The 26,337-nt window shown below is 37.4% G+C and overlaps 2 protein-coding genes across 3 annotated transcripts in view; one reads left to right on the forward strand and one right to left on the reverse strand.

Annotated features, from left to right (window-relative positions):
• Positions 1-555: 555 nt before the first annotated feature.
• On the forward strand, positions 556-18,232 carry LOC133531023 (dynein regulatory complex protein 8). The gene is made up of 7 exons (XM_061869101.1): positions 556-592; positions 678-791; positions 1,121-1,244; positions 1,712-1,838; positions 2,896-2,979; positions 17,143-17,270; positions 18,131-18,232. Exons 1-6 carry the CDS (start codon positions 571-573, stop codon positions 17,260-17,262), a joined length of 591 nt encoding a protein of 196 aa, XP_061725085.1. The 5' UTR covers positions 556-570; the 3' UTR covers positions 17,263-17,270; positions 18,131-18,232.
• The window catches only part of LOC133531022 (uncharacterized), a 37,780-nt gene continuing 29,666 nt past the window's right edge, over positions 18,224-26,337 (reverse strand). For both annotated transcript variants that reach the window (XM_061869098.1, XM_061869097.1), the window contains 4 exons: positions 25,925-26,017; positions 24,989-25,048; positions 24,042-24,210; positions 18,224-19,455 (listed from right to left, as the gene is read on the reverse strand). In XM_061869098.1, the coding sequence (XP_061725082.1) occupies positions 18,872-19,455; positions 24,042-24,210; positions 24,989-25,048; positions 25,925-26,017 (906 nt within the window). In that variant the 3' untranslated portion in view covers positions 18,224-18,871. The remainder of the gene's footprint in view (positions 19,456-24,041; positions 24,211-24,988; positions 25,049-25,924; positions 26,018-26,337) is intronic.

Consider the following 26,337-nt stretch of genomic DNA (forward strand, 5'->3'; position numbering starts at 1 on the left):
GTAAAATTGTCTTCTTGCAAATATGGTTCTAGTCTTATTATTCACAACAACATCTTTCCTTCTTCTATTTTCTGTACTAGAGATGTCTTTAATGTGCTGTGACTTGGCCGTTGAAGGGTACACAAGGGTACAAAACCAGGTGCTCATTGACGATGAAAAAGTAGTGAGTAAAAGAGAAAGACCCCCCACAATATGCGATTTTCGGTTTTTGCGGTAGGCCCCCCGTTGTCGGTTCTCAGCAAATACTCAAGGGTTTTGGGCGCAAGCATGGGTCAAAATATATTTTGTTAATTGAACATATTTAAAGCCGTTTTTAGGTTAATAGTAAAATTTTAGGGCAACTATTGGTTAATATAGAACAAGCGTTTCAAAAAATTGGAAAAAACCCTTAGCAAACCCTTAGCCTCTACCTTCCATAGACCATAGACTTCCAGAGTTGTCAAGACTTGCGCGGATTTTTTGACGGGTTGCTTAGATACAAAATTATGTTTTGATATTTACAATCGCATTTCTCTTTTACATTACTTTTAGGACGTCCAATAACTCTGAATCTCAACCAAATACTCAAATATGGCAAAGAATGAACCTAAAAGCAAGTTATCAATCTATAAAAAAAAATAGCTGCTGTACTTACTTTTATCGAAACACCTGTTAACTTTGAAACCATTGCCTTTCAGTTCAAGCTAACAATGATTTGGAGAAGAAAATTATGGAAGAATTTGAAGTATTCGATCATTCAGGGAAGCAAGTAGTCGACGTGCGTGAAATAGGCACTATACTGCGATCTCTGGGTCTGTAGCCTGCTACTTCCAGTATATTTTACGGTTTTCAAACACTGTTAAATCTCAAACTACGTTCATATCCTAACTTCATGAATTGTCATTAAGTTAATTAAACTACTTAGGATATATAAAAAAAAACGAACCAATAATCTCCGAAATATTATTTTGCAACTTTCATTTATAGTCTGTCAATCAACATTGTCAGTAAAAAATGGCGCGAAATTCAATTTTTCTATGGGACGGTAACCCTTCCCTCCTACATTTTTCTTTTTCTCTACTGACGGAAATGGCTTGACAGGCTATAAGTCCGAACAGGCTTTACGTATAAATGTTTTCAGGGTGTTGCCCAACGGAAGCGGAAGTGCAGGAAGTGATACTGGCCACAGAGAACAAGGAAGCCACCGGAAACGTTCCTCTTAGTAATTTCCTTCCGTACATGTGCAAAGTGTTGATGGAGCACAGGTAATCATTATCACATCATCAGGCAGGAAATTTCACAATCGCTAGATTCGGAATCACAATTTGCGGTTCAAGCAAATTTGGTTGTACATACTTATGATAAGAGCGGTCCAATGTAAAGTGAACCGTAAACTCCTAAAGAATCTATTTCCTCGACCTACATATTATACCGAGTCTGTCAAGCCATTTCCGCCGGGATAAAAAAGCAGCAAATTTAAAAAATGTAGGCTAGAAGGGTTATTGTCCCATGGAAAATATTAATTTCGCGCCTTTTACTAGTGACAAAGTTGTTTGACCTTCTATTATATAATATGGCACAACCAGTTTGTCAGTAGAAAATGCGGCAAATGAGCTCGGCGCACCATATATATCTTCAGTTCCTTTCTCATTTCCGGGGTTCACCTTTAAAGCTTATTGCAACACATAAAGCCATCAGTTACGCTTGTCACCGAGTACTTAAATCGTCGCAGGTTCTACCCCGCAAGCGCAGAGATGCTACTTGCCGCGTTCCGTTATTTCGACGAAGAAGGCCGCGGGTACCTCACCAAGGAGAGGTTCACCAAGCTCATGTTGGAGGAGGGAGAGTGCTTTACTCAGGTACGCCAAAATTGACTTTAAAGATGTAGAAATACGTGTTATATTAGAAAATGGAGTCGGAACTCTGCAACTGGAATTTGTAATGACAAAGTGTTAGGCGTCAAGGTTGTCTGGAAGAGATAGCTTTTTAGCGATAAGACCGCCTGTTGTTTTGAATCTTCTTCATTTTCTGTATTCTTTGTATTGTTTTCTATATCGAGGGTTTTTTTTTCAACAATTATGGCCTGGATGCGAATATTGAGGTGTACAATCAAGAGTATTTGTACTGTATTGTGTGGTAATGTCAGTTGGCATTCATTTCGATATCAACTTGCCCCCCCCCCCCCCCCCCTAGTTCACTGGCTGGCTACGCCCTTGAACTTTAGGGTTGAAAACTTTACATCATTATCACATTTATATTTTTACTGCTTAAGAGATTAATTCTTATAGTGCGTGTTAAGATAATGGAGCCATAAAGCTAGCTCTATGGTCATTTAGATTTTGTGTAAGACACGCGTTGCAGTTGCCGATGGGATTAGTACATTTCTATACTATATATTATAGAAACTCAAATATGTAAATTAGTAACTTGAAGCTCTATAAATTCGCATATATCCAGTAGTAGCACTTTATATTGATAAGTTTGTTAACGAGGGAAAAAAGTAGTATTTTATACAATCGTGATATAATAGAGCTTTTCAGTCGAGTACCGTGTCTAGCCCACGAAGCTTGCTGAGTAGCCTTAGTAAGGTAAGAATTATATTACTATTGTGGACAATACTTTTTCTACGACCCTCCTCGGTCCTGTTTTTTTTTTCGTTTTTCTAAATAATAAACAAATTTAGGTATGTATCTTAGTAGATAAAAAATAGTATCAACGCATTTCTTATTCATGTCTTTTGTTCTCTTTTGGCGACACGTGATTGAATAATTCCTTACAGTTGACTAAACCGTTTCATAAGAAGTCATTATAGTTGAGTCGGGAGTACATAGTGAAAAGTATGAGATTAAAGTTATACGAAGTCTTATTCAATCATTAAGTACAAGTAGGAAAAAAAAAACAATTTCGTGTTAACAGGAGGAGTTGGAAGAAATGATGCAGATAGCCCTTGATCCAGTCACTGACACCATCACCTACGAATACTACATCAACCAGCTCATGGTGAGAATATTTTTATTATTATATTAATTTCTTGTAATATTCTTTTTATTTATAATTTGTTGAAAATTTGTATGTGAATGTGACACGAGAACAATAGTTATTTGCACCTCGTGCCTGTCGAGCCTCTCGCTAGTCGCTACGCTCAAAATTTATAGTTAGTATTGTTGAGATATTAGTTTACGCTTGACACTATCTTCCTATTGTTCCAATTGTCTATTGTTGCTGTATGAAATAAAAACGAATAACTGACATCTTGTCCAATGAAAATATTCCGCCTTTTATTCCCATTTAATTAATATAACAAAAGGTTATGGGCTTAAATAATGGGGATAATAGTTAATAAAAACGTAAATGAGTATAAATTAAAAGTGTAAAGAAGAAAATACGAGAGGTAAGTAGCATCTAAAAGTTTTTTCAGCCACAACGGCAAAAACAAAAGATGACGTCTACAAATCACAATGTGATGCCGCAATTGGATGAGAAGCAAAATTTCTCTAATTGGAAGTTTAGAATTAAAACATTATTGGAAGAAAAAGGCGTAGTAAAAGTCCTGAACAAGGACCCGCCAACAGAAGCGAGTGAAAAGGAGAAATTTGAAAGTAACGACGCAAAGTCGAAAGCGGTTATTGTTCAGTATGTATCCGATAAATACTTAGATATAATAAAAAAGGCCAAAACTAGCAGAGAAATGATTGAAAAGCTAGAAGAAATATTTGAACGAAAGAGTGTATTCAATAAATTGTACCTCAAAAAGAAACTATTGACACTCAAGTGTACCGGAAACTTACAAGACCATTTCTTGAAATTTGACAGCATTATCAGCGAAATGGAAGCTGCAGGCTGCAAACTAGATGCAAGCGACAAAGTTGCGCACCTACTTTTAACATTGCCGGACACATTCGAGACTGTAATCACGACATTAGAAACAATGAGTGTAGACAAAGAACTGACAGAAGATTTCGTGAAGGCCCGTCTTTTGGACGCGGAACTTAAAAATGAAGGAAAGTCGTCATCCTCACAAGCCGAGGTAACCTTCCTAGCCTGCTTTAATTGCGGAAAAACAGGCCATATATCGAGCGACTGTTACAGTAATCGTAATAATTTTACCCAACAAAGAGGTCGCACAATGCATCGAGGCCCACATTCCTATAGAGGAAGGGGATATAGTAGAAGTTCATCAAGATACCCAAGGGGTAGATACAGAGGAAGAGGGCAAAGCCCACAATACGTGACAGACAAAGTAGCATTTATAGCACTTGCTGCCATTGAAAATTCAGACGATTTTATTCTCGACTCAGGTGCAAGTAACCATATGATTAAAAAGGAATGCTATAAATATGTAACCAACGTCAGAGATCTTGAAATCCCTGTAAAGATACAAATAGCAAACGGAGAATGTCTGATATCTCGAAAAAAGGGCATAATTGAGGCCAAATACGAAAAGTTTGAAATAGACATAGAGGTTTTACTGGTCGATGGATTGAAACACAATTTATTATCAATCCACAAGTTAACAGACAAAGATTTCGAAATAAGTTTCACCAAGAAAAATGTTTTTATGAAGAAAGGCCATGTAAACATAAGGGGCAATAAATACAAAAACTTATATATAATGCAAATGGATATGATTGAACCTGACAAAACTGAAAAAGCCCATGTAGCAAACGAAGCCGACGACTTATGGCATAAGAGACTTGGACACATAAATTATAATGATTTGAAACAATTAAACTTGCCCGTGCCCAAGAATATTTGTGATATATGTATCGAAGGAAAAAGTACGAGAAGAAGTTTCTATTACAAGGAATCAAACACAAAACAAATTGGAGATCTGATACATTCAGACTTATGCGGACCAATCGATCCTATTGGCATATATGGCCATAAATATTTTCAGGTCTTAGTCGATGACTATTCACACTTTGTTGTTGTGAAACTATTAAAAACAAAAAATGAAGCAGAAAACAATATAATAAACTACATTAAATATATAAAAACACAATTTAATCTAAAAACAAAGAGAATAAGAGTTGACAACGGAGGAGAGTTTAACTCAAAAAGATTTCAAAACTATTGTAATAATAAAGGTATTCGACTCGAATATACCACCCCGTATACCCCCCAGCAAAACGGGACATCAGAAAGGATGAACAGAAGCCTCTTAAATAAAGTACGGACAAAACTGGCAGAAACCAATTTACCAAAAAGTCTATGGAGTGAAGCTGTTACAGCATCAGCTTACGAAATAAACAGAAGTCCAACTAAAGCGCTCAATGACAAAACACCAGCCATGTTATGGCTAGGCAATAATGATTTAACAAGACTAAGGGTATTTGGCAGTCAGGCTTGGGCTGTCACATTACCGAAACCAGCAAAAATAGAGCCAAGAGCTAAGAAGTATATAATGGTTGGATATAGTGGCTCAGGGTACAGACTATATGACCCGAGAGAAAATAGAGTAATCATATCAACAGATGTGAAATTCAATGAAAAAGAAACCAAATTCAAAATAGACACAACAGAAAAGAAAGAAAACCAGTTTGTGCCTTATATAAATTATGAAGATGAAACGACAGAAATTATGGAAAATGATAAAGATAATAATATACTTGAGGAAATACATGAAGAAAACAATAACGACAATGAAAACGAGAATAATAATGAAAATGAAAATAATAATGACAATGAAAACAATAATGACAACGAAAATAACAGTGAAAACGAGAATAATAATGAAAATGAAAATAATAATGACAATGTAAATGAAAATAATGAAAACAATGATACCGTGACTGATATAGAAGATGATTCTTTCCATAGCATGCATGAACAAGATCCAACCACTACAAGATCTGGAAGACAAATAAACAAACCAAGCTATTTAAACGATTATGAAACTTATATGGCATATTGCTTAATTTGTAGTGAAGATCCTGTAAATTATGAAGAAGCAGTAAAAGATGATGGATGGAAAGAAGCAATCGGAAAAGAGATAAACTCATTAGAAAAGCTAAAAACTTGGGAAGTTGTGGAAGCTAAAGGCAAGAAAGCAATTGATACGAAATGGGTTTTCAGAACCAAAGAAAACGGTCTTAAGAAAGCTAGATTGGTGGCAAAAGGATTTCAGCAGAAAGAAAGTTATTTTGGCAATAATTATTCACCAGTAGCGAGAATGAATACAATAAGAATGTTTTTAGTACATGCAGTACAAAATGATTACACAATATCTCAAATGGATATACCAACAGCATTTCTAAATGGAGTACTGGAGACTGAAGTGTACATCAAAGTACCTGAAGGAGTGAAAGTTAACAAAGATAAAGTACTAAAACTAAACAGAAGCTTATATGGATTAAAGGAAAGTCCAAAATGTTGGAATGATAGACTAAACAACTTCATTATGAAAAAGATTGGACTGAAACGATCTCAACATGATTTTTGTCTATACTATAACACCAAAGTTTGGATAATAATATTTGTTGATGATATATTAATAACTGGAGAAGAAGAAGAAATAAAGAGAGTGAAGATGGAGCTCTATAAAGAATTTCAGGCCAAAGATATGGGATCAATTAATAAATTTCTCGGAATAGAAATAACACGAAATGAAAATGGAATAAAAATAAGTCAAAAGAAACATATTGAAAAAATGCTAGAAAAATTTAACATGACTGAATGTAATGGCGTAAAATCACCACTGGATAAAGACTTTCAAATGCACACAATAAAAAATGACAAAGATGTGATAGATGTTCCTTATCGGGAAATCATAGGAAGCCTAATGTTTTTGGCAACAGTGACCAGACCAGATATAAGTTATGCCGTATCATACTTAAGCCAATTCCTCGACAAACCAGACATACAATGTTGGAAACAAGCAAAAAGAATGTTAAGATACTTAAAAGAAACGAAGAATTTTGGTCTTAACTACAAGAAAAATGGAAATAAAATAGAAGCTTACACAGATGCCGATTGGGCAGGCCAGAAGATTGACAGAAAGAGCACAAGTGGAAGTGTAATTACTTACTGTGGCAATGTAATAGGATGGCACTCAAGGAAACAGAACTGTGTCTCCTTATCGACGGCAGAAGCTGAATACGTCGCGTTAGCCACCACATGCACAGAGGTAGTAAACATAAAAGGTCTAGCAAAGGATTTCGGTGAGTGCTTAACCCCTACTGTTTATGTAGACAACATGGGAGCCATCGCTATGTCAAGTAGCTACGAGAACAGCAAACGTGCAAAGCACATTGATATTAAATACCATTTTGTGAAGGATTTAGTAAAAAATAAAACAATATCTGTTCGCCATGTAGACTCATATAATAATGCTGCCGATATGTTTACAAAAATACTCTCTATACAAAAGTTTAATCACAATAGAGATTTGCTGAACATTTATTAATAACTATTGGTGCTCTTAGTGTTCTCAAATAATAATATTAGTGTTTTATAGATTGCAGAGTTGTGTTAATGAGAAACATTCGTTGTGTTTGTGTAACTAAGAATTGTTACTTAATTTAATTTTGTTTATGAAGTTATTTGAAATGCGATTAGAAATGTTTAACTCTGTACCACATTTTTAATCGAGGAGGAGTGTTGAGATATTAGTTTACGCTTGACACTATCTTCCTATTGTTCCAATTGTCTATTGTTGCTGTATGAAATAAAAACGAATAACTGACATCTTGTCCAATGAAAATATTCCGCCTTTTATTCCCATTTAATTAATATAACAAAAAGTATTGCTTGCTACGCTCTTGTCTCATTTTTCTCTTACTCGGGATTTTTCTCCTTTCGCTTGCTCGGGACCGGGAAAATTTTATTCAGGAAGCGTTAAAAGTTCCCACTACGCTTGAGATGCAAAATGGATAAGACTAATTATGTAAAAGTTATAGCCGCTTGACAGAAATTAACCGTAATCAAGTAAAGCAAACAACAATATTAGTTCATCATTTATTTCTAATCAAACTTAAAGTCATACATTTTATAGTCAAAATAAAGTATCGCCTACTTAAGGGCTAAAACATAATTAATCCTTAAGATGTCAATGATACCACTATCCGAATATCTAACTAAAAATCTTAATCAAAACTTAAACTATTTGCTTATTACAAAATTAAATAAGTTATCCACCTATGCACTTTCAAGGTTTTATCTCTTTGACTAATCTGATGTCCAATTTGAAAGTTGGAGACTGAGAATAAAAGCACATTTATGAATATCAGATGTACTGAATATCCTACCCAAGATGTAATTAACATCCTATTTAATTTAAAACTATTGTCAATTATTAGCACATCAAAATAATGTAAACAAACCAAGCCACGTAATTCAGTAAATCCGCCAATGAGATACAACTTCTTGTATCTGTAGAATTACATCATTACATGTTACATCAGTATGTTTACATTCGTTTAAGGTCCTAATGCAGCGGTGCGTACCTTTTTATGAGAGCTATAAAGACGGTTTTGCCTTGTAGCCCCGGGCCGTAAGATGAATTTGCTTAAAGGTGATCGGTGATGGATCTGCCGGGCCACTTAAAAAACCCGACGGGCCGCAGGTTGAGTACCGCTGTCCTAATGTAAATTTAGAAAGGCAGTGATCTCAGTTCTGGAGACGGCTGGAACGCCTGGTGTTAACAGACCTTGGTGTTGCTATAGCCGGAGCTCGACCTTTAGCGGGAGTGGCTGGAGTAGCCTGAGTAGCTGGCTTCTTCACTTCATCAGTTTTTAACGGAGCAACTTCATCGTCTTCAATAGTAACTACACTATTCCCATTCGCCTCAACAACTTCACAATCATCGCTTTTATTATCACTATTATCAGCATCGTTAGCAACAACATTTTCATTTCCTTCAGTAGCCGCATTTGTATCATTCGCAGAATTATCAGTTTCACTTATAGACGTTTCATTGACCGTTTCTTCAACATTTGAAGTCGCATTTGAAGTATCTTGCTCTTGGTTTTCATCTCGAGTTAAATCGACTTCAGCGACACTGTCATCGCCATTAGCGTTTTCCTCATCTGCTTTACGGATGGAACTGAGGAGATCGTTGATCTGATCGTCGAGCTGTGGGGTCAGGACTCGGTCGAGATCGTCAGTCTCATTTGTAGTCGTCTTGGAGACGTTTCCGAGGATGCTGAGGGTTGCGTTGCCTGGAATCAAGAAATTGTTGGTTAGACTTTGAATTTTTGAAATATACTCGTAATGTTTGAAAAAGACGTTTGATGTAAGATGTTACAAAAATTCTACGCCTCGTGTGTTGTGCCGCTTGATGGTCTGCAGCTGGATGAATATTTGTATAATAATATACCAGTATAACTAACCTAGCGTAGTCTGGTTGGCAGCCAGGATCCTGTCATAGTTCTCCTTGGAATCAAACCCGACAAACAGCAGGTTGTAGTTCTTCTTGTGCCGTTTGATGGTCTTTGGTTGGAACTTGTTCAGGAACTCTTGCATGATCTTACGCTTGGGCATGGCGGGGACTGCTAGGACCTGTCAAGTAAAATAAAAAATATAATTTGCCTTAACTCCGACAGATATGTATCAGTAGGTGATTGATTAATTGCTTGATTAATTTCCGCCATTAGGTTCTCTGGAGATCTGTTTAGTGATAAGATCGCCTGTTGTTTACGTCTAATGTGTTGCTGTATTCTCCTGTTTTATTTTCAGCTTGTATCAAATGCAATGATGTCATAAATATAACAAACCTGAGAAAACTTAATACGTAAACACAAACTCCTCGTGCACGAAAAAAAAAGAGATTAAGTAGCCTTTTTTGCAAATATGTAATTTGTCATTCTTTCAAAATCTCGTTAGGTATGTATGTGTATTACTTTATGCTACTCAGGCATTAGGTTAATTTTAAAATCATTCATTTTAGCAATTTCAATGTAAAATATTTCATAATGTCTTGAAATGTACTTTTTGCCTCATCTCTTCATATACCAACCTTAGCAAAATAGGGCAGATTGCGCGGCAGTTCAGGATCATCCTTGCCATGTTCGCTGTCATTCTTCAGACCAGCCTTCATAGCCTGCGCCTTGTTGTTGGCGTTGATAATGATCGCAGCCTTCGTGTTAGAGTACATGTGGTCCAGGTCGAACACCTTTAGGATGTTCTGTGGAATAAAAATCATTAAGTACGAAGTTAGGAATGTCCCAGTCATCGAGAACCTTGTCGGAACGCACGAAGGTTGACGTCGGGCTGCAGTCGCGCGCGTCAGGGCACCTACCGCGAAAATAGAAATTAGCAAATTGCGGAGATCTTTCGGCTTTACTGAGAGTAAAATGTAAATAATAAGACGTAATTAGAGTGACAGAGAAAAATGCCCGCAATTCACGAAGTTCGATTTTCACGGTTATAGCCCAGTTGACGTTTTTGGCGGTCAAAGAGTTAACTTGGACTGATATTTTAGCTAAGATAGCAATACCAGGAAATGGTTAATGCAGTGCACGATCATTCGTTGTGGAAATCCTTGGAGGCATTTGCCCGGTTAATGTGACAGTACGGACAGGTGACTTAGGGCCTGTTTCACAATGTCTAAGTCCTGAATAAGCTACTTGCCACTTATCTGACGAATAGTCAGTGTTGGCGTTTCACAATTTTCAAAGAATCTTAAGTGGTAGATAAAGTGCTAAGTTTTGCAGGAAGTTTTATCTGGCAGTTTATAATTTATTAGTTAGTTAGCTATCCCATACTTTACTTCGGCATTGTGATACAGGCCCTAAGAGTACTGGCAAACCTTATGTCTAAACTGACTTCTTATTCAAAAACCGGCCAAGAGCATGTCGGGCCACGCTCAGTGTAGGGTTCCGCAGTTACTCTTCCGTCACAATAAGCTAAACTGGAGCTTAAAGTATAGTAAATTGTTAACCAAGGGATGAAACGGTACCTTTCACCCGAGTTAAACGAATAGGCAAATTTGCATAATCAGTACCTAATTAAAGTAAGTCTTTTTACTATGAAGGGAAAACTTTTTGCGATAACTCAAAAACAGCTAAACTGATCATGTCCGCTATAGTTTTCATTTAATGTCTTTCTTAAGCTCTAGTTCCACGATTTTTTTCATATTTTTTGGACCTATGGTTCAAAAGTTAGAGGGGGGGGGACACATTTTTTTTTTTCTTTCGGAGCGATTATCTCCGAATATATTCACTTTATCAAAAAATGTTTCTTGAAAACCCCTATTAGTTTTGAAAGACCTTTCCAACGATACGCCACACTCTAGGGTTGAAGCCAAAAAAAAATTCACACCCACTTTACGTGTAGGGGACGTACCCTAAAAAAAAAAATTTTTAGATTTTATTGTACGACTTTGTCGGCTTTATTGATTTATATATCCATGCCAAATTTCAGCTTTCTAGCACTAACGACCACGGAGCAAAGCCTCGGACAGACAGACAGACAGACAGACAGACAGACGGACATGGCGAAACTATAAGGGTTCCGTTTTATGCCATTTGGTTACGGAACCCTAAAAAGCATCCAATACACCTGCTTTTTCCGGTGTGAGCTATCACATCTGCATTATCCTTAATGTAGCGTCTTTGGCTCTTAATACTTACAGTTCTATGTCTATGCACCAACGCGGGCAGCCTGCGTTGAATGTAAAATGAGAGCCACTTGTCATACATGTCCTCTTTATGGTGCACCTGAGATCCATTCGCCTTTACGGGTTCATCGGGTTTTGTTGTTTCATCGGCTTCCTCAGGTGCTGTTTTATCGGCTTCCTCAGGTGCTGTTTCGGCAGTGTTTTCAGCTGTTCCAGTGTTAGCTGGTGTCTCTTCGCAGGTCGTTTCAGCTGATTCAGCGTTAGAAGGTGTCTCTTCAGCCTTTTCTGATTCATTTTCATTAGCATTTGAAGTGTCTTTAGTAGTAGCATTTCCCGGATCTTTCTTAATTTCTGGCAAATTTTCCAGGATTTCAGCTTTTGTGACCTTGCTTTCTTCAGTTATCATTTTTTCAAGCTGAAATAATATATACGAGTATATAATTCTGTAGGTTAATTTAATTTATGTTTTCATAGCCCAGGAGCCCACGCCTCAAAACTTGGTAAGACAAATAAAATTTTGATTTGTTAAAATAAAGATTTAAAATTCAATATAATATAACGCAAGACCTCTATAGGTCTTTGGGCAACTTTTAGTTTGACTTACCTTTCCCATCATCTCATCAAATCTGGCTTGCAGTAATTTGTTCATGTTTTTCTTGAAATACTGTTCTGGGTCACCTGAAAGTTTCATACTCATTTGAATGTCCTTGCCTCCATTTATTATATTAATCAGAAATATAGATTAGATTTATAAACTACTCGAGCTTAATTGGTGATAGTAACTGAACGTTTAAACTAACTTCTTCCCTTTTTAATTATATGGCTGGGGAGTCAACGAATTAGGAGTGATTATTGACTTGGATACTTACAATTCATTTAATAACAAATTTACTTACCGTTCATACACATTAAAGAAATATATAATACATTAAAAACCTTAATTATTGAGTTGACATATTTGTGAGTTGATAATTAATATTGAATGGTGGTGAAATACTTTCCAATTAAAAAAGACCAGTAATTTCATTTCAGTAGACTAGTCCATTGTTTTAATACAACGTTGAACTACGTCTTCGCCGTCTACCATAGAATAGACATCGAAAATTTCCCAAACATTGTCAAGAAAAAATAAAACATAGTGATGGAACTAACAGATTAGAACTAGGTCCAACCGGGCCTTCAGTATAAGCACTCAAGCTTTGACTGGCGGCTAGGAGTTAGCTGAGTATCAACCCACTTGAAAAGCCATAGCATCTGTCGGAAACACAAATGCACGCTTTGCAGTGAGCGTAACCCAAATCACTATGATGTGACAAACAAGGGAAATATACTGGGAATGAAACTTCTAATCTAATTTAACAGAATGTAACAGTCAATCAAAAGTTGAAAAACTTTTGAGAGAATAGAAAAACAAAAATATCGCTACCTTCTTCGAGCAATGTGATCGCAAGTTCGATCTTTTGGTCGTTCTTCTTCTGCTCGAGTACAGCGAGTTCCACGATTTCCTTGTCGGTTTCCAGAGGGAATATCTGGCGGTACTCCGCCAGTATGTCCGAGGTCTTATCAACCCTTTTCCCGTTCATTGCGGAGTGCAAGCGCTCCCGGACGCCTTGCTTCATGAGGCGGGTGAGTGGGAGATAAGAAAACAGACCTTTGTATTCAGGATTGTTTTCATATGTCACCTTGATCTCTTTAACGATCATACCTAGAGCTAACTCTAACCGGCCGTTCATTTTATTATTCGGCTTCTTATTAACCGTGAAAACGCTGTCCTGTGCCTTTTTGGATGGTGGTGAGTTATTAAAAGAATCGTTTTGAATGGGCTTTTTGGGGGATGCGTTCTTTTTAGCGACGAAACCAGCAGGCCGATTTGCGTTGCCAGGCCGATTTACGTTGCCAGGCCTATTTGCGTTGCCAGGCCGATTTGCGTTGCCAGGTCGGTTGGCATTGGCGGGCTTATTTTGCTTGAAATTCGGATGGTGAGTAAGAGGCTTAGGGCCTTGATTTTGCTTCATGTTTGGTCGGTTAACGGGGCGGTTTCTTTGAACCGGGAAGTTCATGAGCGGTTTAGGTTTGGGAGTGTTCAGAAGAGACTGTGGCATAAACCCGGGCGGTTGGAAAGGCTGTAGTGTATTATTTTGGAATGGTTGGACAAAGGGGTTCGGCCTAGACCGCTTTTGACCACCCAAGTTGATGCTGGGTGCGTTAGACCAGTCGGGCTGCGCTTGACGTTTCAAGGCAAAGCCCTGGTTGTTGTACCGAGAGGTGACATTATACAAATGAGAATAGTTCGATTCCTGAGGTTCATTGAACCGATCGTCAAACGATTGAGACGGCTGGTTGTATCTCTGAAAAGTGATATTTTTAAGGTTATAACACACTGTTATAAATACTGAAAACAATGTATAAGTTTACAGCACAATTGTGACAGAGACTATGTGAATGTCAAATCACATGCAAACATTTTTTCAGTTATCATTTTAATCAACACATTATAGTAAAATTACTATCACAGAGGTCATAGACTAATGCAGTTCAGCTGCATACCACACGACACTGCATCTTATAATGAGATGCAGTAAATATTACTTATCAAAATACAGGATACTTCTGTAGAATATGCATAAGCTAACAAACACACAATGATTATCTTAGCTTAGAGCTAGGATGGGCATGATCCACATGATTAAGAGTCTTAAGACATTTAAACTAGATTGGAAAAACCATACTTGAGTCTCCATTTTCATTGCTTGACAAACTATTGCTGATAGAATGAAGACAAAACTATAACACCATGGTGTAAAGTAAACATAAGTTTTTGGCAAAAATTTCATTTTTGGTACAGGCTTTTATTGCTGACTGTACTATGTACAGACTGTACTCCACAGGCAACTAATACTCATCAAGACAATTCTAAAAACCCCAAACACAATTAGGTTGCATTGTTTTATCACAGAGTTCCTATGGCTACCTACTGTCTCCATCATTAGATCAGCTTGATGGTACCATAATATTGCATTGTCACCCGATTTACATATGTATGCAAATTTTCAGCTTCATCGGAAACCAGGAAGTGGGTCAAATTTAACTTGCAAGATTTGTCCCATACATGATGACAGGGGGAAGTTAAATAAACGCTTGTAAAAAGCATTCTTTATTGCAAAAAATGCTCTCAATACCAACAAAGACAGTTGGCACTAGTGAGGGAACTAACCAATTTTTTCATCTCCAACATAGTCTATTTGTATAATTTTATATGTAACTAATCAAGTACTCATGTATTGCATGTACTTCATAAGCTCATAGAATCTCAGAATAACGTTGATAACATAGAAGTCACACTTTTAGTAAAGGTATCCACAGAAAAACAGTATATACATACCATATCATTAAGTGGCCCGCTGGGACGGTCATAAAGCATACTGCTTTGCTGACGCTGGATCAGCTGCCTCTTGCGCTTTAGTAGCTCAAGCTCCAGTTCTAAATCCTAGGTACAAAGAGTTGGGCTGATTTATGGGCTTTTTATACACTCGTTTAATGGCTCTACACATAATCGTTTAATCACAATTTTTTTGTCTTGTGTGTGGGTGTTTTACTATTACTATTGCAACAAACTGTTGGATCCAATTAACACTTTCAGTGTTAAGCGTCCCATTTTCAATACAAAATAAACGCACCTAGTGAGTTATTGGCAGTGAATGTGTTAATAAGTGTGATTATCGCAATAACTGCAGCCAAATAACACTAGACCCTACTCATAGCATTGAGTTCCTGCCGGTGAGTAAGGTTGCCAGAGCTCAACAGAGTGTTAGGGTCGGCAACGCGCATGTAATCCTCTCCCTCCTCTGGAGTTGTACTCCTCGGAGACTGCTTACCTTCAGGCGGGCCGTATGCTTGTTTACCACCAACATAGTATTAAAAATTATATATCTGTAGAGTATCTACAGTATCTCTTATCTAGAGTACTACTACTATACCAGGGGTTTCCAAACCCTGGCCTGTGGGCCAAATCCGGCCCGCAAGGCATCCCAATCTGGCCCGGGGACACCCAACACGACAGCCTACGGTCCGGCCCGCGGGAGGTTGATAAACAGATCCCAGGCAGATATTGGCCGTGCAAAAGTTTTTGAGGTGCAACATAACCCTCAGGTAAAAAAGTTTGGAAACCCCTGTACTGTTCCATTGAATTTTGCCGCGTGTGACATGACACTGCATCTAATCTTATAATGCTGACCATTTTGATACAATAAAAACTATTTCTTATTACTATTAGGTACTAAACCTATAAATGGCATAAATAAATGATTTCATAGTAAAATATGACATCATAAACTAAGTTTCGTAATATTTACTGCGAGTATGCGGACCGCGTCGCCTCGCCAGTTTGCGGTGGAAAATCACCATGTATGTACGCCGCGCGCGGCGGCCATTTATAACAAAGAAAGTAATAAAATTACTTGTGAGAAGACCTTTTACATTGATATATTCCCAATGAATCGTAATTAACCGGTATAGGTACTAAAGATATAGTAGCTTAGTTTATCAATAAAATAAAACTTGTCAACGTTGAAAATAACAGTAAATCGATACGTACTTGTAAATGATCCGTCATCAACGGGCCACCTCGCGCTGGCATTTGGTTCATATTGCGGCGCATGTTTCCAGAATAACTGATCTTCTGGGTTTAAATTAACTTTTATTTAGTACAGTTAGTATTTATTTGCGATATTAAATTGAAATTTGTAGCAATTAAAGCACGACACTACTTTCGCTACCTGCGTCGGAAAATCGAAAATGACTCAAATCAAATGTCAAGCAACTTGACAATTCTAATACGAAAGTTGCCATACAAAAAAATGTTAGTTTGTATGTGTACCAAAGAATATAATACTCGCATGTGTACAGACAGACCAGTACAGAGGCAAGAAATAAAAGCGATGAAAATGCTTGTAGATGGCTTTGCCTTATAGACGGTTTTCTCCACATTGACCTTAGTTTGTAGTTTTGTACTATCTTACTAAATTATAGTTATATAGATATAGATAGGGACCGTGCGCGTTGGAGGGTCTGCCATCTTGTGGTCTGAATCGGAACCATAAACAGGCACATTTACACGTCAAGTGTTTTCTTGTGCATAGTAGGTTCTGCCATCATGTGGGCTCCACCGGAACAAAAAACATCACATTTACGCCTCGCGCCAAAAATCTGACGGCGCCTGTGCTGCCTCCTATAGTTCATGCACGCTCCCTATAGTCTGTCAAACCATTTTTTTCGGGCGCCCCTCGCGCTTTTTTAAATTGTCGCCTTTTTCCACAGACGGAAATGGCTTGGGAGAGTAAGATAGTACGTACTTTTTCCACTGACAAAGTGGGTTTTCAAGAGAGATATTTTATTTTCAAGATTTTTGTTCTACTTGGTCTACATTTGATCTCCGTCTATTAGTTTATTTTGTAGAATAGCATGCCCTCGAATAAATATAAGCAAAGTATTTTTTTTTCATCAACTGTTAGTCGGAGAGGAGAGAGGATATGATATAGGAAACCCGAGGAAAAACAAGAGCTACTGAACTGTAAACCCTTCCTAACAATCCTTATCCTTGCCTACAGGTAGCCCCAAAAACTGCGTATGACATAGCTGATGCCCACGTGGCAGAACTAAAGAGACTAGAAGCTGCTGCACCTAAGAAGAGACGCGCGTCTGATTTGCTCCGCGCTACTGGGGCTTGAAATGCATGGTTATATTTATTTCCAACAGGTTTCCTTATCCTATAAAGTCATGCGGGGTAAGAGAAACAGTTTATTTGCTTCGGGTAAGAAGCAGTATGAAGACTATGAAGATTCCCTATAAGTGTTTCTCTTGTCCCGATGACTTACCCCATGTCCCATTTTAACCTTACATATTTTTTGTTACTCCTATTTACTACACCGGGAAGGGAGACGGCATTCGTACTATTTCCCCTCTGCCGAAGCTGTCAACTGTATCTATGACGGTGTGTGTTGCGACTCGTCTATGGAAGGTAGATGCAAGGAATAGAATCCCCATAGGCAGAACTATTGCAAGTGTCCAGCCGTCACCTATAAATTAAATAATAGTTTCAAATCCCAGAGTAGCGCTAGAGTAGTTAAAAACCTACGCGTTATTGAGGGAGTGAAATGCGCTGTCTATGATTCGTTTTTTTTCCCAAGTATTCTAGGTATTGCAACGCCTTGCAACCTATTCAAGGTTTTTTGTCAAACATTTCTGGTTCAGTCAGCGTCAAATACTTTGTAGCAACCAAAGTAGCTAAATAGTTCGGTACACCATATATTTAGTATGGAGTACCGAACTATTTGACCACTTTTGACTGCTACAATGAATTTGAGTAAACCCCTAACACTTTGCTCTTTTTAGCCTTAACCTTAGATGTCCCATAAGCGTTTTAAGTTTGGATATTAATTTAAAATTACGTGCGATTTTAGCGATGTGTCGCTCGCACCCTGGAACTTACTATTTGAATAGCAAATGAAGCGGTCCGTGGTATAAAGGAAAAGTTAAGATATTAGTAACAATAAAACGCCTAATACCTTTATTTAACGTGGTATATTATTTTTTCAGGTCGAAGAGGAGATTCCTGACACAACAGGAACGGCAAAATAATTCATACATACTCAATGTAAACAACAATACTCAAGGAATAAAATTACAGTGTAATCATAATCACATCTTTTATTCTTATATGGCGAAACAAATACCCATGCTTTCCTTGCTTTAATAATTGTGACTCAAATAAATTAAAATCTTATTCCAACAGACGCTGGCCTCTCCAACCGTCACGTCACCGATAATCGCATGCGATTTGCATTACATTGCGGCATTTGGTCGATCGATTGAATTCGTTGCTCCTACATAGCAAGCAATTATCTAAAAATCGCATGCGATTTGTTGCAACGTCTCTGTACAAGCTCCTTTGACAGGTTATTTTGTCTATGGTTTATTACCACGAAAACATGGCACTGCAAAGCGCCCAATATCGAAAGTTTGCTTGTTTTTTTTTTATTCGAACCCTCGCATTTGCTCTCTCAAGGCATAGAAAAATAAGAAGTAATAGAGTGCTCACTCCATACATCAGTTTTGGTACCAAAATGCTTATTATTTTCGCAGTCGACATCGAGTAGCGGAACTCTCAGTACTGCTACTCTACAATAGATATTGCGGCAAACAAAAAGTCTAATGCTCAACGATTTTCCGCTAATATTATAACCAGAGTAACCGGAACTCTATTTTAAACTCCTACGCTTACTCTGGTTATAATATTAGCTGCACTATGGGCGCCATTTGGGTAGAGCTTATTATCTACTATTTCTCATCATCAGACCCACTACATTCATCTAAAACTATTCCTCCAGACATCAGCGCCAAAATATCCTGATCAGTCATTTCCTCATCATCATCTTCTTCTTCACCCATTTCCTCATCAACAACCATCATGCCAGCAATAGTATCTATTTTTACTTGTTTATCCTTGCTAATATTATTCTCAACGGTTTTAGGAGTAACCTTTTTAGTTTCTATTGGAGCATCTTTGGGAGTGTCTTTCACTACTGGTTTTGGTTTTTCTTGTGCTGTGACTGTTTTTACTTCTGCTACCTTTGTAGCTGTAACAGTTTTAGGTGTAATATTTGATGGTGTTTTCGCTACTTCTTTTTCTGTATTTACTTTCTTATCTACTTCTTTAGCATTATCTGTTTTTGCTTCAGCGTTTTCAACGCTTTTCTCTTTTTTCTCTGCAACGCTTTTTTCTATTTTATCAGTATCAGGTTTTTGCGGACTAGAATCGGGTTTCTTTTTAATATTGGCGATATTGTCAGCATAGATTGATTTGATAGCCGGCGGGCTGGAGAAATATTTGTAGCATGGGACGACTATTACCGTGGCGCTTCCTGCAACAAATAAAAAATATCGGCTACAGTCATAGACCTCTCAACTCCATTTGAAATAATGAGGTAAGAGGTTTGCGCATTAGCTCCTTACATAATACGGTAACTAGGCTGTCGCGCATGGGGCAGATAATCCTCTTGCCACAATACGTATTAGGGTAAATTAAACCCCTTTAACTTTAATTTTATCAAAGATATTTTGAAATAGAGGTGGATTGTCAAAGAAAAATTTGTAGCCATAGTAAATTTATTGCCATCTTTCGACACATGATTAAAACTTTTAGAACGCCATTTGACTTTGATCCTTATTCTTTCACTGATATGTGTTAAATATCAAAAAGTGGCGCCATCTTATAGATCAAAGGTATGGCGGCATTGTTTCGAGCGATGGCACCACAACCTTTAGTCAATCATCGGTAAGATGGCGCTACTTTGCGATATTTAACAAATTTAACATATATCAGTGAAAAAATAAGAATCAAAGTCAGATGGCGTTCTAAAAGTTTTATTCATGTGTCGAAAGATGGCACTAAATTTACTGTGGCTACAAAATGTTCTTTGACAATCCATCTCTATTTCAAATTCTCTTCGATTTTATGCAGTCATGGTGACTTTATTTTACATAAATATGATTATATCTGCTTTAAGGTGGTTCGACTAGGTTACCCAAAGCTTAAACCTCACTAGATGGCGCCACAATTGCAAATTTTAAGTTTGAATTTTTTTGTGGAGTAGTCTTGGTATTTCTATACTGTAAATTATGTTTAGCGCACTCTTTAAATAAATATTGAACTATTACAACAAACATTGAACACTTCATTGTACAAAAACTACCCCTTAATGTCGACAGAATGTTTCTTGACTCTATTTCTAAGTATCACTCACACATTCAAACAGTCTTACTGGGATCCTTGTAGTAGACAATTTGGCACAGCGTGAGTAGGCTTCAATAGCGTTGCGGTATGTACGTGGAAATACATGCAAGAGGATGTGGGTTCGAGACTCATTAAATTTTTTTTGTTATCAGTATTATCAAGTACCTATTATTAATAAATTATTTTATGAGAAATATGAGCGTTTTCCATAAAAATATTAAAAATCTGATTCTCACACATCATGATATTTTTGGGTTCTTCCAACTCAGAATCACTAGCATAATCAATCCTCGTGCTAAAAAAACCCGAAAATTTGTATTGAAATTTTAGTTTTACATTGAAATTTCTTTCACACTAAAATGTGACGTAATGGTATGGATATTTTAGGATATCTTTTTTTAATGCTAGGGTGGAGAAGATTCTAAGTAGAATGAACCTAAGAAAGTCCAAATTTGTAAGTAAGATTTTCCGGTATTTTTTTCAAAAAAAAAAACGCTGTTTTGTTCTAAAATTAAAGCAATCCCATACTGCCCAGCCTTTAAAAAAGTAGGTAATATTTTACAGTAGAATTAAAACATTTTTTTTTACGATACATTTAATTAAATTACAGTGAGTTACAAAATTGGATGGCCTTCTATTTATAACCATTATAAAAAGAAATGAGATATTTACCATGTTTGTTTATATTATTGATTTCCCGATATTTTGACACAACTAGAAGTTTCACACAATGCCTAGAGATAGAAAATTATTTATTTATTTTATTTATTGTCAATTTCATTCAACGGATCACATCATATCCAATTTATGTGTTTATGTATTTCATTGTTTTCTACCTAGTTGGTTATTAAATTCTGTTACTGCAATAATCTTTATCTACATAAAATATACCAACGAAAGTTTAATAAAGTATATATTAAAATGAAGTACACAAAATCAGGAATTACATATGACAATATCATTCAAAATCGCCTTCTCTGGCTTTGACACAGGCCCTCAAACGACGAGGCCAGTCATCAATAGCGGCACGCACGATTGTCATGTCTAATTCCGTCACTGTCTTAACTATGGCCCGCTTGAGGGAGTTAAGATTTGTGTGGGGTTTAGCACAGGCTTTCTCCTCAATAACCTGCTATATGGCATAATCCAGGGGGTTAAGGTCCGGGCTGGAGGACGGCCAGTCTTCGTGGGCAATAAAGTCAATTTTGTTCCTTCGAAACCAGGCTTGAGTTGTTTTTGCCTTATGTGCAGGAGCTGAGTCCTGTTCAAAGATCCATGGCTGGTTTTGAAATAGGGTGTGGCTTAAGGGCTTCACTATTGGTTCGAGTTCGAGAACGGTTTCCAGTTTCCGGTTTTCACACCTTTTTCACAGAAATGAATCTGTGTTAGCCCTGAGTATGACACACCCAAAATATGCAACGCAATAGGGTTGTTTCCATCTACAAATCTTAGAGCATAATTGTATCCCAAAAAATTCTTTTGGATTATAAGAACATGTTAAACTACTTTTAGGGGACCTGTAATGACCATATTTTTGTAAATATTGAATTTAAAATATCTTTTGGCACACGTCACGTGACCAAACCCGAAACGTCATTGAAGATTCTGATGACGTCACAACTCTCGGATTGACAATGTTGACAGTTAGGCGATTAACAACAAATGACAAATATCAGTTGACAGTTCGTATCTTCTACGTGTGTATGTAGTTATGTGTCAAACCATAAACTGTGACGTCACACAATTTTCAAAGAGCGTTTTGGGCGCGAAAGCATGTGTCAAAATATATTTTGTTAATTTAACATATTTAAAGCCGTTTTTAGTATAAAAGCTGAATTTTAAGGCAACTTTTAGTTAATACAGAAAGTAATACAAGCGTTTCAAAAAATTGGAATACGATTCTCTTTTAGGCCCCAATTCATTATAGATACGACGAGATAAGCGTTATGTGTGGTATATAATTATAGCTCACAAATCCACCACATTATGTCATTTTTTATTTTTTCGGTAGCATTTGTTTTAACGGAAATAAAGAGGTTGCAAATCGAGTACCAGAACTTCAGAACAGATATCATTTGATATTTACCAGTCGCTTTTCGGTGAAGGAAAACATCGTGAGGAAACTGGACTAATCCCAACAAGGTTAGTTTTACCCTCTGGGTTGGAAGGTCAGATGGCAGTGGCTTTCATAAAAACTAGTGCCTACGCCAAATCTTGGGATTAGTTGTCAAAGCGGACCCCAAGCTCCATTGAGCCGTGGCAATATGCTGGGACAACGCTAGGAAGAAAGAAAGAAATCGAGTAACAGAATTTAGTAACCAACTAGGTATAATAGTTATGATGTAAATGTCCAGAATGGAGTCATATATGTATTAGCCAACTAATTATTCAAGATCAATACACTTAGCTCACTTAGGTATTCGCCTAAGTACAATATCGGGCAAAATTGAGTTTTATAAAAGTGAACTAGTTTCTAGGTCATATTTTCTATGAATTGGTCATATTTGTAGACTCCAGTTACAGTTACACTTTTCCTGGTTTTTCGCGGACCAGAATATCGATGATTTTTGTAACTTGATTTAGACGTTGCTATCATTTTCAATCCAAAAACACATAAAATCACAATTCAGAACATGCGGCAGCGTTGTTTTCTATCAAGTACCTGAAGCACCAGGGCGGCTACCGGGAAAATCGAAATTCGTCAATTTCGGGCATTTTTCTCTGTCACTCTAATTACGTCTTAGTGAGAGTAAAAGAGAAAGATCCCCGCAATTTGCGAATTTAGGTTTTCGCGGTAGGCCTCCAGGTCCTGTCAAGTTTCAGCAGTGTTGCCAGGTGAGCGGAAGAGAATTATCGTACTTGAGTGTCAATATTATTGTACCGTTGAAAAAAATATCGTACGCCAATCAAAAAGGCAGCCCCTAAAAATGTCTAGCAAAATAAGCTTAAATTTCCAATTAATAATAAAAAAAAGACAATTTTCATCTAAATTGCGCAAAAAATCTGTTTATGTTTGTGTATTTTTGGGATAGACTCAAACGGTATACAGGAAATTGTGACATTTTAAACTTTAAACTTACACCAAGGAGCCGAACACCCAAAAGATACTAATTTTAGCCTATTTCTGAGAGAAAGTGTCATATTTTGCTTCAAATTACTAGACTTTTAAGGTGGCATCATCCAAGGGCTGAAATTATAGTACTTTAGTGTACGATAATGCTCTTTGGAACATTACGTCATACCGGGGCCCAAATTATCGTACATGTACGACAATTATCGTACGCCTGGTCACACTGAGTGTCAGTGTCGACAGAGTCAGCTAAAAACGCGTCAAACATCGCAACGTCGCGCCAATGGCCGTCCGAGGCGGGGTGGCAACGCCGCAATGTATTTGTACACGACATTTGTCACACACACATGAGTAAAATTTATAAAAATATAACGTTGATTATTGCATGATTTCTGTATGAAACAAAGTTTTTCTATTAATTTAGCGCAAATGAATATTCGAAAGTAGATAGATGCGCAACTATTTATGTAATAATATTGTGTAATTAATTAATAAATAGCGATTATTTTTTGTATGAAAATCGAACCACCTTAAAGCTGTAATTTACGCTACTCCGTACAGCGCCGTCTAGTCAAATTGTATAATTCACGGGTACAATATTGTATTATTTGTGTAGCAATATGTGTCTTATTTTATATACTTACCACATTTGACTTCACTATGGACGCACAGCCGGTCGAAGTCCGCTATATGGTCGAAGCGCGCCGCGAATATGTCGCGGTCGCTGTGTGCGATTCGTTTGAAGGCTGTGATCTTGTGTTCGTTGATGAAGGCCTGTAGACAGCCGGCTTCGGGCTTCCCGGAGAAATATAACTGGAGAAATTTTGGAATTAGTTTAAAATTCAAAAGTAGAAAAGATTTATAGCGAGCTTTTAGGCAACGAAAATACTCAGTGAGGTGAGTATGTAAGTATACTAAATAATTTTTACTATGGCATGGAATTATATGCGCTGGTGGCCTAGCGGTAAGAGCGTGCGACTTGCAATCCTGAGGTCGCGGGTTCAAACCTCGGCTCGTACCAATGAGTTTTTCGGAACTTAAGTACAAAATATTTTTTGATATTCACCAGTCCCTTTTTGGTGAAGGAAAACATCGTGAGGAAACCGGACTAATCCCAATAAGGCCTAGTTTTTACCCTAGGGGTTGAAAGGTCAGATGGCAGTCGCTTTCGTAAAAACTAGTGCCCACGTCAAATTCTCGGGATTAGTTGCCAAGCGGACCCCAGGCTCCCATGAGCCGTGGCAATAAGCCGGGACAACGCGAGAAAGAAGAAGACTGGAATGGAATTTACCCTGACATCGAAAACAAGTTCTTAACTTATTTCATGAGAGTAATTAGAACTGAAATCATAATCATTATGATTTAAGACATTTATTATATTTAATACATACATGAAATACCAGGCATAGTCATTTACAGATTTTAACCTTTTAAGCGCTTAGAATTTTTATCGAGCGTGGCATGTCGCCGCTGGTACGAAGTTTTGTCTTATTTATTTGACTGCGGCGAAAGGAGCCATATCAGACTATGGCAGTCAAAAGGTAGGTGTAGGTAGGTACTATGAAAATCTTTATGAATATTTGAAACTTACCTTAGCATATAGAGGATTGTGTACGTTTAATAATCTTGCTGTAACGTTCAGTCCCATTGCCTGTAAAAAAAAAAACATTTAGTTTTAATAAAAATGGTTGTTCTCAACTAATATCAACTATACTGGAGTAATTTGTGTATATAGTTTTTACAGTACTAGTGCGGTAATTATCGCTTTACGTACCTGTGCCAAAAATCTAAAGTGCCATAGTTTACTGTAAAACGTTGGACGATACACGCGCGAATAGGGTAATTCGCAACTTGTAAAGATTTAAAACACTCCCCTCGGTCGTGTTGTAGTGTATCACCACTCGTTGCGAATTTCCTACTTTTCGCACTTGTATCGTAATGTACAACGAGTGGCGATAAATTATAACACGACCGAAGGGAACTATTAACCCATTGGACGCCAAGAACGATTTTAGGCGGTCTTTACTTTACTCGTGCCGATCGCTCATCATCACTTGATGCGCACAAATGTGTACTTAAGAATCTCGATAACAAGCACATCGTTTCAACAATAAAAAAAACGGACAAGTGCGAGTCGGACTCGCACACCCAGGGGTTCCGTACTTTTTAGTATTTGTTGTTATAGCGGCAACAGAAATACATCATCTGTGAAAATTTCAACTGTCTAGCTATCACGGTTCATTAGATACAGCCTGGTGACAGACGGACGGACGGACGGACAGCGGAGTCTTAATAATAGGGTCCTAATAGGGGTTTTGGTACGGAACCCTAAAAATGATAGTTGCATACAAAGTCTTAAAGGTCGACATTATATGTGTCGAGATCCCACTTTGTCGTTTACCGTAAGGACGAGATTTGACATCTTTATACGAATTACTTGTCAAAGCGTCCTTATGGCAAGCGACAACGTGGGACTTTACTATGAAACGACACATATGGTCAAGTTTGAAGCTAAAGAAATTCTTACATTGGTCAAATCATCCCCCGCTTCGTTTCTGAACTTGTCTGTGACCACCTCCTCGGCGTCCGTCGGAGGTGAATCTGGCAATTCTTGCCACACCTGTAAAATTAACATATAATAAACAAATTAAAACTACACGTGCCTCCGCTGTCTTGCACGGAGCGGTTGGAGGAGACTCATTAATGGTTCAACTGATCATGTTGGTAGAACGTACACCCTGGCAAACAAAGATTTAAAAAAAAAAAATTGTTAGTAAAAAAATCTATCCTTCGCGCTTTCATTTTTTTAAATTTATTATCGCCTTTCTCTACTGACAAGGCCGTCTTGCAGAGTATATTTATAAAACCGGGCGATTTAGAAGTTAGACGGGTGGAGACACATTTTTTTGGCCTTTCGAAACTATTATTGTCAATAGCTGT

The sequence above is a fragment of the Cydia pomonella genome, chromosome 24 (assembly GCF_033807575.1).
Source record: "Cydia pomonella isolate Wapato2018A chromosome 24, ilCydPomo1, whole genome shotgun sequence".
NCBI lineage: Eukaryota > Metazoa > Arthropoda > Insecta > Lepidoptera > Tortricidae > Cydia > Cydia pomonella.